At 42.3% G+C, this 13,022-nt stretch overlaps 2 protein-coding genes across 2 annotated transcripts in view; both read right to left on the reverse strand.

The window, feature by feature from the left end:
- Nucleotides 1–582: 582 nt before the first annotated feature.
- On the reverse strand, nt 583–7,789 carry LOC111971125 (nuclear factor erythroid 2-related factor 2). Its single transcript, XM_023997919.2, has 4 exons — nt 7,455–7,789; nt 6,000–6,095; nt 5,669–5,890; nt 583–1,886 (listed from the first exon to the last, which is right to left on the reverse strand). The coding sequence occupies exons 1-4, from the start codon at nt 7,719–7,721 to the stop codon at nt 681–683; spliced, it is 1,791 nt and encodes a 596-aa protein (XP_023853687.1). The 5' UTR covers nt 7,722–7,789; the 3' UTR covers nt 583–680.
- A 562-nt stretch (nt 7,790–8,351) lies between these two features.
- LOC139028453 (nuclear factor erythroid 2-related factor 2-like) overlaps nt 8,352–13,022 on the reverse strand; it is a 34,604-nt gene continuing 29,933 nt past the window's right edge. The window contains exon 3 of the mRNA XM_070445886.1: nt 8,352–8,375. Coding sequence (XP_070301987.1) covers nt 8,352–8,375 — 24 coding nt within the window. The remainder of the gene's footprint in view (nt 8,376–13,022) is intronic.

Below are 13,022 nucleotides of genomic sequence, written 5' to 3' on the forward strand. Positions count from 1 at the left end.
TCTTTTGATTTTCCCCTGATGTCAATGAAAGAGGCACTGAGTTTGAAGGTAGGCCTTGAAATACATCCACAGGTACACCTCCAATTGACTCAAATGATGTCAATTATCCCATCAGAAACTTCTAAAGCCATGACATAATTTTCTGGAATTTTACAATCTGTTTAAAGGCACAGTCAATTGAGTATGTACATTTCTGACCCACTGGAATTGTGATACAGTAAATTATAAGTGAAATAATCTGTCCGTAAACAATTGTTCGAAAAATGACTTGTGTCATGCACAAAGTAGATGTCCTAACTAACTTGCCAAAACGATAGTTTGTTTAGAAATTTGTGAAGTGGTTGAAAAACGAGTTTTAATGACTCCAACCTAAGTGTATGTAAACGTCCGATTTCAACTGTGCATACACACATGTCACCATGTCTCAATTGCAAATAGGGTAGACATCTATTTGCATAGCTATGATTACAGGATCAAAAAAAAGTATTGCTGTACAGAATAAGGAGAGATTTCAACATTGTTGAAAGTGGAATTAAGTGGAATTAAGTTAAATAACACTCCTGTTAAACTACTCCTTAAGCAACATATATACAATTGATAGTCTAGCATAGAACTTTGAGCATGGTAGTCATGTAGAGTAGGTATGAACAAAAGTAATGAAAACAGTGCAATGGAAGAGACTATTTGTCTTCACCCTTGAGTATCTTTTTAACACGAGGCACAAGGAACATGCTGCCGTTGGAGGTCTGCTGGAGGGAGTAGTCACTGGGAGAGTAGGGCTTCCCCTCCTCATCCCTCAGCCGACTGAACACCTCCAGGTACAGACTCCCCAGCTGCTCCTTTAGCTCGTTCAGACTGCCGTTCCTCTGGGCACTCTCTCTGAGCAAGTGCTCCTTCTTCTCGCACAGGGCTTCAAGCTCCCCCTCCAGGTCTGAGATGCTTTCCATCTTGCGCTTGCGGCAGTTCTGGGCTGCCACCTTGTTCTTGCCCCGTCGGCGGATGTCTCGGATCAGGACCAGCTGGACCTCGTTAAGCTGGTGCTTGGACATGAGCTCATTGAAGTCATCCACAGGCAGGTTGATAATGAGCTCTACAGCAAAGGGGATCCCCAGGGCCTTGGCCCGCTGTTCGTCTCTGGACAGACGGGACTGGCAGCCTGCATAGCGCCTTCTCGGCTTGTCTTTGGTGAATGGGCGCTGGTTATGGCCGTTGCCCTCTATGAGCTCACTTTTTGGGTAGGGTAGGCTGTCTGCCGGAAGATGGGATACTGGACCAGTGTTGTAAGGGGAGGACTGTTGTTCCTCTCCATGGAGAGACAGTGAGAACATCTCTCTGTACTCGGACCGGTTGCTATCCATCTCCTCCAGGTCTGAGTCGCTGTATCCCGTAGAACTATCGTCCTGATGGGATTTCTTAGGTGAGCTGACATTGTCCATTGACAGACCGGAGTCAGAGTCAGGGAACTCTGTAGCAGTCTTGTGTCCATCTGTCAGGGAAAATTGGGGGACATGTATTTCTGACGATTCCAGTGGTTTGTGTCTCACCTCCTCCTGTGGGTTGGCCTCATTGGAAGTATAGGATAACATGGGGGAGCAAGGTTTTGTGTTTGAGGGGTCAGTGTAGAACACCTTACAGAGGCTGTCTGTGGTGTAGGTTGTGTTGAGCTCCGGGGCTTTCAGAGTAATTTGGTTGAGGTTGTCAGGGGGAACCATCCCTTTGAAGTTGTTGATGGTTGGGACGGGTGGTGTAGTATCTATGTTTGTGACCAAGCCTGGGAGCTCAGGCAAGTAGAAGCTGTAGTTAGGGTCCTGCACCTCTAGGGGCATGCTTGTGCTGGTATAGCCATTCTGATCCAGGATATCTGACACTTGCATTTTTAAGTGCTGCTGTTGAAAATAGAGTAAATCAAAGAATTAGAAAACAGACAGTGACCTATATACATTGTAAAATCTTTTATTGAAAGGTGAGACTGTTAATTTCATGTCTTCATTATCATAGTGAAAAAAAAGAGACTTGTATCTCTAGTGGGAAACCCTTATAAACAATGGGTACAATTACTATCTAAAATTGGATAGCATTGCCATTGTAGTCCAAGACGATGTACAGTCATTGGATCAGTGCTATCCTGTGGTGGAACTATATACAGCTCCATAGCAAGTATGAAAACCCTATTCAGTGAAACTTGATCACAGAGTGAATTAATACAATTAATGAATGAATTACATTTTATATGTGTCAAATCGCCAGGTCACATTCAGCCAACTTGACACAACATGGGCCAACATCCCTGTGGAACGCTTTCAACATCTTGTAGAGTCCATGCCCCGATGCATTGAGGCTGTTCTGAGGGCAAAAGGGGGGGGTGCAACTCACAATTAGGAAGGTGTTCTTAATGTTTTTATACTGGCTATTCTACACACTGAGTACAGTCTTTGGATGTATGAAAACTATTTTGTTGTTCCACCAGAATGTTTTGATCCTCCTAAAAGGTCATTAACCTATTGTTGAGGATGGATGAATATAATTTATAGATCGTACCTAGTAAACTTATGCCTCTCCAGTTCAGTGGCACTGAACATCAATTTACACATTGAGCAGGCAAGATCTTGCAAGTTAATTGCAGACACTCAGATCCACTTCTCTCTCTAAACTAGAGGCCATTCATTTCACATTTTAGTCAGTTGGCAGATGCTCTAATCAAATCAATTTGTATTTGTCACATGCTTCGTAAACAACAGGTGTGGACTAACAGTGAAACGCTTACTTATGGGTCCTTCCCAACAATGTTTTTGGAGAAAAAATTGAAAAGTAAAACACGTAATAATAGATGCATTAACCTACTGTTGAGGATGGATGAATATAATTTATCGACCGTACCTGGTAAACGTATGCCTCTCCAGTTCAGTGGAACTCTCGGGTAATTATTTGAAAGATTTGGTAATGGGATTGACTATGGACTTATTCCAACTGGATTGCAGAACACTGTACTCTAAACAAATTCAGAGCAAACCATGTAGAACTTCAGTTAATTTAGAGTAATTAAGACTTAATTAAGAAGTTTATCAATGACAAATGCTTTCCCATTTTTTGCTGTGTCAATCGCCTTCTTAACTTCTGCCACGGACAACTCCTCATTTAGGTACAGGTTACAGTTGAAGTCGGAAGTTTACATACACTTAGGTTGGAGTCAATAAAGCTCATTTTTCAACCACTCCACAAATTTCTTGTTAACAAACTATCGTTTTGGCAAGTCGGTTAGAACATCTACTTTGTGCATGACACAAGTAATTTTTTCTAACAATTGTTTACAGACAGATTATTTAACTTATAATTCACTGTATCACAATTCCAGTGGGTCAGAAGTTTATGTACACTAAGTTGACTGTGCCTTTAAACAGCTTGGAAAATTCCAGAAAATTATGTCATGGCTTTAGAAGCTTCTGATAGGCTAATTGACATAATTTGAGTAATTTGGTGAAACGTACCTGTGGATGTATTTCAAGGCCTACCTTCAAACTCAGTGCCTCTTTCCTTGACATCAGGGGAAAATCAAAAGAAATCAGCCAAGACCTCAGAAAAAAATTGTAGACCTCCACAAGTCTGGTTCAACCTTGGGAGCAATTTCCAAACACCTGAAAGTACCACGTTCATCTTTACAAACAATAGTACGCAAGATAAACATCCATGGGACCACGCAGCCGTCATACCGCTCAGGAAGGAGACGCATTCTGTCTCCGAGAGATGAAAGTACTTTGGTGCGAAAAGTGCAAATCAATCCCAGAACAACAGCAAAGGACCTTGTGAAGATGCTGGAGGAAACAGGTACAAATGTATCTATATCCACATTAAAACAAGTCCTAAATCGACATAACCTGAAAGGTTACTCAGCAAGGAAGAAGCCACTGCTCCAAAACCGCCATAAAAAAAGCCAGATTACAGTTTGCAACTGCACATGGGGACAAAGATCTTACTTTTTGGAGAAATATCCTCTGGTCTGATGAAACAAAAATAGAACTGTTTGGCCATAATGACCATCGTCATGTTTGGAGGAAAAATGGTGAGTCTTGCAAGCCGAGGAACACCATCCCAACTGTGAAGCACGGGGGTGGCAGCATCATGTTGTGGGGGTGCTTTGCTGCAGGAGGGACCGGTGCACTTCACAAAATATATGGCATCATGAGGACGGAAAATTACGTGGATATTTTGAAGCAATATCTCAAGACATCAGTCAGGAAGTTAAAGCTTGGTCGCAAATGGGTCTTCCAAATGAACAATGACCATAAGCATACTTCCAAAGTTGTGGCAAAATGGCTTAAGGACAACGAAGTCAAGGTATTGGAGTGGCCTTCACAAAGCCCTGACCTCAATCCCATGGAAAATGTGTGGTCAGAACTGAAAAAGCGTGTGCGATCAAGGAAGCCTACAAACCTGACTCAGTTACACCAGCTCTGTCAGGAAGAATGGGCCGAAATTCACCCAACTTATTGTGGGAAGCTTGTGGAAGGCTACCTGAAACGTTTGACCCAAGTTAAACAATTTAAAGGCAAAGCTACCAAACACTAATGTAGTGTATGTTAACTTCTGACCCACTGGGAATGTGATGAAAGAAATGAAAGCTGAAAAAAATCATTCTCTCTACTATCATTCTGACATTTCAATACAGTATATAAGAGGGTTCTGAGTTTGACGTTGTGTTTTTAACCTTTATTTAACTAGGCAAGTCAGTTAAGAACAAATTCTTATTTTCAATGACGGCCTTGGAACAGTGCCTTGTTCAGGGGCAGAACGACAGATTTTTACCTTGTCAGCTCGGGGATTGATATTGCAACCTTTCGGTTACTAGTACAACGCTCTAATCACTAGGCTACCTGCTGCCGCTACCTGCCATTTCCCAGTTTAGTTTTCAGGGAACATGTGTCTTAATAAAAATCTTCCTCAAAATATGCCACATTTTCATTACCTGAGAACAAACTTGCAAACCCCTTCTCACACTCATTAAGTACCTGTGTAATATCGAACTTCAGCCCCCCTGCTCTTCACTGACTTCCATTGGAATTGTCTTATGTCGTTTTGGTCCCAACTTATTTGGTTCCAGGAACTGTTGAGAATTTCTTGTCTGTATCTCCTCAAGGTGTAATACCTGCCCTGTCTGATATCTCTGTTTGAATAGGCTCAGTCTTTAATCAAACACATGCTGTTTTTTCTTAAAATCTTATCTTGTATTCCTATCTTTACACTGTAGAAATAACTGCTCAGCCTTGCGGCGTACAGATCATAGGTCCCTTAACTCATCATTCCAATTAGGCTTGTTCGGCTTGTAAACTTTCCTGGACTTGAGTTCGATGAGTTCTAATGTGCGTGCTATTTCAGTACATAGAAACTCATTTGACAAATGTATTTTCTTGCATTTAGGCCTATGCGGGGTACGTACATTTTGTGTGATGCACAATAATACCTGTTTGAGAAAGTTCATGCCAACAGAAAAGGACATAAATAAAAGAGAATTATCAGGAGGTCTACTTTTCAAATTTATTCTAACAAAGGCGTGCTTGTGCTGTGTCCTCGCCCGCCCTACTGCAGCAGCCACTTGTTGTTCTTTAGGTGTCCATTACCTAGCTGAACAGGGCTTGTTGTGGCTTTATGAATTGTTCCATTGTGTCATACCTACCTCGAGCTCAGGCAGGGAGAGCAGCTCCATCCAGGCCTGCTCCACATCCACAGGGGCTGGATCCAGAGACGCAGGCACAGCAGTGGGAGCCTTGTGGGGGGCCAGCAGAGCAGAGAGCATGGGGTTCTGGGCCACAGGTGACTGCTGGGAGGTCAGCATATCTGGCCTACTGTTGCCAATGAAAGGGGAGGGCATGACATGAGCAGGAGGAGGATGGGGGAGCTAGAATACACAGACAAATACTGGAAATTAGAGGGGATGCATTGATAAGAGGAAAAACAGATTGGAATTATGTTACTGGTTTGTAGGTATTGGTAGTGTATTCTCTTACCTCAATGGTTTCTACTAAAGGGAATGTCTCTGCGAGAAGCTGCATGCACTCATCAAATGAAAGTGCATCCCCATCCACTCTGGAAAAAATGGTGTTCTACAAAAACAGACACACAGATATAAATGACTGGCTGTATGAGCGATAAAGTTATAACATTTTTTTTTAAACATAATGTACAGTTGAAATTGGAAGTTTGCATACACCTTAGCCAAATATATTGGTTTTTCACAATTCCTGACATTTAATCCCTTTAACATTCCCTGTCTTAGGTCAGTTAGGATCACCACTTTATTTTAGGAATGTGAAATGTCAGAATATTACTAGAGAGAATGATTTATTTCAGCTTTTATTTCTTTCATCACATTCCCAGTGGGTCAGAAGTTTACATACACTCAATTAGTATTTGGTAGCATTGCTTTAAATTGTTTAACTTGGGTCAAACTTTTGGGTAGCCTTTCACAAGCTTCCCACAATAAGTTGGGTGATTTTGGCCCATTCCTCCTGACAGAGCTGGTGAAACTGAGTCAGATTTGTAGGCCTCCTTGCTCGCACCGCTTTTTCAGTTCTGCCACAAATATTCTATAGGATTGAGGTAGGGCTTTGTGATGGCCACTTCAATACTTTGACTTTGTTGTCCTTAAGCCTTTTGCCACACTTTGGAAGTATGCTTGGAGTCATTGTCCATTTGGAAAGACCTTTGCGACCAAGCTTTAACTTCCTGACTGAAGTCTTGAGATGTTGCTTCAATATATCCACGAATTTTCGTCCTCATAATGCATCTATATTGTGAAGTTCACCAGTCCTCTGCAGCAAAGGCACCCACAACATGATGCTGCCACCCCGTGCTTCACTGTTGGGATGATGTTCTTCGGCTTCCAAGCCTCCCTTTTTTCTCATAACATAATGATGGTCATTACGGCAACAGTTCTATTTTTGTTTGATCAGATCAGAAGATATTTCTCCAAAAAGTACAATCTTTGTCCCATGTGCAGTTGCAAACGTAGTCTGGCTTTTTTGGGTGGTTTTGGAGCAGTGGCTTCTTCCTTGCTGAGCGGCCTTTCAGGTTTTGTCGATATAGGACTCGTTTTACTGTGGATATAGATACTTTTGTTTACCACCCTCAAATGAATATTTAAAAAAAACAAGACACAGAAACACATACATTTCCCTAGCATAAATGCTAATCTCATTACTCTTTTCTATTCAGAGGGGACGGACGGACGACGGACGGACGGACGGACGGACGGACGGACGGACGGACGGACGGACGGACGGACGGACGGACGGACGACAGACAGACAGACAGACAGACAGACAGACAGACAGACAGACAGACAGACAGACAGACAGACAGACAGACAGACAGACAGACAGACAGACAGACAGACAGACAGAGACACAGACAGACAGAGACAGAACAGACAGACAGACAGACAGACAGACAGAGACAGATACCTGGTTTCCCTCTGGGGTGGTATCTGTGTTGGGCAGCTCTGGTTCACTGGGTAGCAGGCAGGGCATGAACTCTCCAGTCTCCTCGTCCAGCTCTAGCTGTTCCAGCAAGGCCTTATCCTGCTCCCTCAGCAGGTGCAGCCTCTTCTCCTCCTCCAGTTCCCTCTGCCTGCGCAGCTCATCCTCCTTCTGCCGCAGGCTCAGGTCAAACACCTCCCGCTCGGCACCCAGGTCAATGTCCTGCCTCCACAGGATGTCAATCAAGTTCATATCCTGGCAGGAGAACAATGACCATAGTGAGTTAAGATAGGAGGATAGCAGGACAACACTACAGCCAACACCACTGCTACTCCAACTATTCTTATCTGCTCTTTAATTATTTGTTATTCTTATTTCTTACTTTTTTGTTGGTATTTTCTTAAAACTGCATTGTTGGTTAAGGGCTTGTAAGTAAGCATTTCACTGTAACGTCTACACCTGTTGAATTCGGCGCATGTGACAAATGCGATTTGATTTGATTTGAAGGCAGTGATCTTTAAAGAACCACTTTTAATGCAGGGATCCTGAAGTATTTGACAAAGCGTTAGGATAAGATGGATATTATATTATCACCCATCACGAACAAACAGAAGGCAGACAAGTGGGATCAAAAAGGGTGTGTCGACAATACCCAGAAAGCTTCTCTGTGCCACGTATTGTATCCCCTGTTCCCCTCCCTGTGGACAGCTGTCCCTTACCCCCACCTTTAGCTATGACACAACTCAATCAGATGAGATGTATGACGAGGATGTATGAATAATACATGCTGTTCTCCTCATTCTTAAAGCAGGATGGCTCCACACCCACGTGTACATTTCAGCAACCTCCAACACCAGCATCTAGCTAAACCACCAAATACCATCAGGAATGACTGAGCAAGATCCACTAAAGAGCGCAGAGTAAAATATGAGTATTACATGCATGAAGTTATAGATACATATTGCACAGCTTACAAAGCCAGCATTCTTTGATGTCCTTGATCAGCCTTTGTTTCTATATGCAAGAGCAGCACAGTGTGGCTGAAAGACGCTGCTCAACTCAATAATAAGCTATTGGCCGAGATACTCTCTGTTTGGTAATTATTATTCAGCAGGCTTGGATTTCAGTCCAATCGCAAACATGCTGGCACTGGACCAAATCTAATCTGACCAATAGGTAACAAGACAAATTAGTTCTGTTTGATAAAGCTGAACCCATATAAGAACCTCTCACAGCTATTATATCATTGGTTGCTTCATAAGATTTCTATTATATTCTATTGTCTACAGTTTTTACACTGAATATTAAACGTAACACCTAATATTTGGCTGGTAGACTGCCAAACATGTGTTTGGACTGTGAGGCAGTTTCATTCATTGGACTGCCTCTGGAATGTTGCAGTAACTGCTCTAGGCTGTTCACCTCTACAATCATCATGCAAAATGCATTTGATGAATACACCTGCTAGCAAGGCACAAATTTTTGAAGATTTGTCCCAACTCATTTATTTTCAAGATGACAGTAGGAGCCACAGACATTGTGGGGCTGTTTCCTGGACCCAGATTAAGCATAGGACTAAAATATGAATTTTTCCATTGACAATTATGTCTATCTTAAAAAGCTTAATCTCGGTTCTGGGTCCAAGCGGCAAAACTATCTCTGGGTATCAAAGGTTCTTTTCACAAACACATTCAGCTCATTATGTGGCCATGAAGCTTCAAGAGTGTGTGGTGTTGACTCAGTAACAAGCTAAACATCCATTACAAAAGAGTTTCAAAGGAATGCAAGGCGAGGATCAAAAGGACAGACAGTGACCTTGACTCAACCAACATCAACTCTTTGGCTCAGTAGATAACAACAAGAAAACTATTCTGGTAAAGTACACATTTTCCTCCCGTATCAGTTGTTTTACCCCCCATTAAACAATAAAATCGGCCATTAACTTCATATTTATGGCTGGACGGCTGTTGTGATAGCGTTATTGCCACTGTATTGGGGCAGTTTTTGAATGATTATTCCCTGCTTTATGACTAGGCGGTCACACTATAGTCTTTCCACTAATGTGTAAAATCAGGGCAGCTTTAGAAGTTTTTCGCCATACAGCATCACAGGGACTACTCTTCTAAATAAAATAACCGACAATTCCGAATAAAATGCATGCAATAACTTGAATTGGCCATAAGTAAATGACTGAGTATGTGTCTGTCCATTCTCAGGAGTCACGTCTCCTTTAATGGACCAAGCAGCAGTTGAAACAATAACAAAACGTTCTCCATGCCACTGTTTCGGTAAAAAGCTGATGGATGGGGCTGGAGAAATGTAATCACTCTCAAATTCAGACAGCTTTGGATGCAAGGACTTGATATAGTCATTATAGTTGTAACTATGTTTTGAGGCAAAACAGTATTTGTTTAAAATCATTGGCGTAAAACAAGCTTATATTTTGGGTTCTGGTGGGGTACGATAGTTAAACTAAGCTCAAGAGGCATTTATAAAAATGTTATATTCTTCAAAAATCTATGGGTACATATTATTAATTTTTATGTCCTAAAATGGATGTAGCAACTACTGTTTTCCCCTTTAGAGTTACATGAGTGAATGGGGTACAGAAATAAATGGAATATCAGACAATATCAGTCATTGCAACTTCACACATACATACGCACTATACATACACATGGATTTAGTACTGTAGATATGTGGTAGTGGTGGAGTCGGGGCCTGAGGGCACACAGTGTGTTGTGAAATCTGTGAATGTATTGCAATGTTTTAAAATTGTATAAACTGCCTTAATTTTGCTGGACCCCAGGAAGAGTAGCTGCTGCTTTGGCAGCAGCTAATTGGGATCCATAATAAATACAAATACACGTCTTTCAGGTGAACGGATGTGTGGTTCCCACCGTGAAGCATGGAGGAGAAGGTGTGATGGTTGGGGGTGATTTTGCTGGTAAATCAGTGATTTATTTGGAATTCAAGGCACACTTAACCAGCATGGCTACCACAGCATTCTGCAGCGATACGCCATCCTATCTGGTTTGCGCTTAGTGGGACTATCATTTGTTTTCAACAGGACAATGACCCAACACACCTCAAGGCTGTGTAAGGGCTATTTGACCAAGAAGGAGAGTGATGGAGTGCAACATCAGATGACCTGGCCTGCACAACCACCCGACCTCAACCCAAGTGAGATGGTTTGAGATGAGAAGGACCGCAGAGTGAAGGAAAAGTAGCCAACAAGTGCTCGGCATATGTGGGAACTGCTCCAAGACTGTTGGAAAAGCATTCCTCATGAAGCTGTTTGAGAGAATGCCAATGAGTGTGTAAAGCTGTAACATTGCTTGAAATACACAGTGCCTTCCGAAAGTATTCACAGCTCTTACATTTTACACAATTTGTTATGTTACAAAGTTGGATTAAAATGTTTTAATTGGTCATTTTTTGTAAATGATCCACACACACACAATGCTCTGTAATGTCAAAGTGGGATTGTTTTTCTTTTTTTCTTTTAATTAATGAAAAATAAAACAACATTATATCTTGATTTGTCAAGCCCTGGCCATAGAGAGGCTTTTATTCTCTATTTTGGTTAGGCCAGGGTGTGACTAGGGTGTGCATTCTAGTTTATTTATTTCTATGTTTTGTATTTCTATGTTTTGGCCGGGTATGGTTCTCAATCAGGGACAGCTGTCTATCGTTGTCTCTGATTGGGAATCATACTTAGACAGCCTTTTTTCCTTTGGTGTTTGTGGGTAGCTGACTTTGTTAGTGGCACTATAGCCCTCGTAAGCGTCACGGTCGTGGCTTTGTTTCTTGTTGGCGACATTCTAAATAAAAGAAAATGTACGCTCACCACGCTGCACCTTGGTCTGGTCATTTCCACCTAGACGACGGCTGTGACATGATTAGATAAGTATTCAACCCCCTAAGTCAAAGCTCTGTCAATAGCTTGCTAGATAGATTTTTACAAGTCTTGCCATAGATCTTCAAGCCGATTTAAGGCATAACTGTAACTCTGCCACTCAGGAACATTCAATGTCGTCTTGGTAAGCAACTCCAGTGTATATTTGGCCTTGTGTTTAGGTTATTTTGCTACTAAAAAGGTGAATGTGTCTCCCAGTGACTGTTTGAAAGCAGACTGAACCAGTTTTACCTCCAGGATTTTGCCTGCGCTTAGCTCTATTAAATATATATTTCTCCTAAAAAACTCCCACGTCCTTGCTGATGACAAGCATACCCATAACATGATGGAGCCAACACCATGCTTGGAAATATGGAGAGTGGTACTCAGTGATGTGTTTGTGGGCTATACTCGGCCTTGTCTCAGGATTGTAAGTTGGTGGTTGAAGATATCCCTCTAGTGGTGTGGGGGCTGTGCTTTGGCAGAGTGGGTGGGGTTATATCCTTCCTGTTTGGCCCTGTCCGGGGGTATCATCGGATGGGGCCACAGTGTCTCCTGACCCCTCTGTCTCAGCCTCCAGTATTTTATGCTCGCAGTAGTTTATGTGTTCGGGGGGCTAGGTCAGTTGGTTTATACTGGAGTACTTCTCCTATCTTATCCAGTGTCCTGTGTGAATTTAAGTTATGCTTCTCTAATTCTCTCGTTCTCTCTTTCTTTCTCTCTCCTCGGAGAACCGGAGCCTAGGACCATACGTCACGGCAACCGGGCAAGATGACCCTTTGCTGTCCCCAGTCCACCTGGCCTTGCTGCTGTTCCAGTTTCAACTGTTCTTGCCTGCTGTTATGGAACCCCTACCTGTTCAACTCTTAATGACGGCTATGAGAAAGCAACTGACTTTTATTCCTGATTATTATTTGACCATGCTTGTCATTTATGAACATTTTGAAAATCTTGGCTCTCTCTAATTCTCTCCTTCTCTTTCTTTCTTCTTCTCGGAGGACCGGAGCCCTAGGACCATACGTCAGGACTACCGGGCCATGATGACTCCTTGCTGTCCCCAGTCCGCCTGGCCCTGCTACTATTTCCAGTTTCAACTGTTCTGCCTGCGGTTTAATGGAACCCCTACCTGTCCCAGACCTGCTGTTTTCAATTCTTAATGATCGGCTATGAAAAGCCAACTGACATTTATTCCTGATTATTATTTGACCATGCTTGTCACTTATGAACATTTTGAACATCTTGGCATAGTTCTGTTATAATCTCCACCCAGCACAGCCAGAAGAGGACTGGCCACCCCTCATAGCCTGGTTCCTCTCTAGGTTTCTTCCTAGGTTTTGGCCTTTCTAGGGAGTTTTTCCTAGCCACCGTGCTTCTACACCTGCATTGCTTGCTGTTTGGGGTTTTAGGCTGGGTGTCTGTACAGCACTTCGAGATATTAGCTGATGTACGAAGGGCTATATAAAATAAACTTGATTTGATTTGATTTGTGTTAGATTTGCCCCAAACATAACGCTTTGTAATCCAGACAAAAAGTTTATTTCTTTGCCACAGTATTTTCCGTATTACTTTAGTGCCTTATTGCAAACAGGTTGCACGTTTTGGAATATTTTTATTCTGTACAAGCTTCCTTCTTTATAATCTATTTAGGTTAGTAT

Source organism: Salvelinus sp. IW2-2015, linkage group LG12, assembly GCF_002910315.2.
Source record: "Salvelinus sp. IW2-2015 linkage group LG12, ASM291031v2, whole genome shotgun sequence".
NCBI lineage: Eukaryota > Metazoa > Chordata > Actinopteri > Salmoniformes > Salmonidae > Salvelinus > Salvelinus sp. IW2-2015.